General features: G+C 31.6%; 1 protein-coding gene across 1 annotated transcript in view; it reads left to right on the plus strand.

The window, feature by feature from the left end:
- Window positions 1-1,049, plus strand: part of LOC107611738 — a 1,868-nt gene extending 819 nt beyond the window's left edge. Inside the window, exon 3 of the mRNA XM_021108373.1 lies at window positions 8-1,049. Within this exon, the coding sequence (XP_020964032.1) occupies window positions 8-749 (742 nt within the window). The 3' untranslated portion in view covers window positions 750-1,049. The remainder of the gene's footprint in view (window positions 1-7) is intronic.

Here is a 1,125-nt window from a genome sequence, read left to right on the forward strand (position 1 = left end):
GGCTAATTAGATTGTGGAAGATAATGAGTGATTGTCACCATAAACAATTTCAAGCTATCTCCATGGCTAAAAGTCATGTGCATATATTAGATTCTGGAGGGAAGAAAAAGCCAAGTTCAAAAGCTACACTAAGACTAGAAAGAATTGCATTAAATTGGAGTATGTGCTTTAGTAACTTCATCAACACACAGAAAACCTTAGTGAAAAACTTGAATGATTGGCTCAGGAAGCACATAATCCAAGAAGAAATAGAAAATTCTGAAAATGGGGTTGATCCAATTTTCAACCTTTGTAATGATTGGTGCCATGAAATTCACAAGATCTCAGAAACTATAGTCTCAGAAGCCATTAGTACCTTTGCATCAAACTTGCACCAGTTATATGAGAAGCAGAATGAGGAACAGTTACTCAAAGTTAAAGTGCAACACTTTCTAAGGGATTATAAGCACATGCTTAAGTACTACTGTGACAAGAATGGAATCAAGTCAAAGCAGTGTTCATGTTTTTACAAAATGAAAAGCTCAGAAGATTTCATGGAAGTTCCATTGCTTAGAGAATCTGATGAGAAATTAGCAGCTTCAAGGGTAAGATTGGTTGAAGAGAAAAAGAGACATCAAGAAGCTATTAAACATGTCAATGACCTTGCTTCAAGTTGCTTTCAACCGGGTCTATTTACAATTTTTGAGGCTTTGGAGACATTTTGTTTGGAAAATCTGAAAATTTATGAGCAGCTTAAACTTCGAAACTAAACAATAGTTAATTTTTTTTTTTTCAAAATCTTAATTCTAGCATTTCTTTAGCTTTTATTTTATTTTATTGTTTGGTCATTGGTTAGAAATTGTAGGTCAATTAAGAACCTCTTTTTTTTTCATAGTTTGACCCTATTCTTTGTAAAGACTTAAAAGATACCATTGCTTCTTCTTGTTATGCTCTCAATGTGACGCCTTCTTACTATGATATTTGCATGTAAGTCTAGATTTCATTCGGTGGATTGTTAAAATAGTGAATAGTGATTAACAATATTAAAAATGTGGAGTTAGTGTAGTTGAAACATTATATGGAAATTTGAGGAAATTATTTATTTATTTTTTACTAGTGTTTTCATTTAAATTTTATTTTAAAATT

Source organism: Arachis ipaensis, chromosome B08 (genome assembly GCF_000816755.2).
Source record: "Arachis ipaensis cultivar K30076 chromosome B08, Araip1.1, whole genome shotgun sequence".
Lineage (NCBI taxonomy): Eukaryota > Viridiplantae > Streptophyta > Magnoliopsida > Fabales > Fabaceae > Arachis > Arachis ipaensis.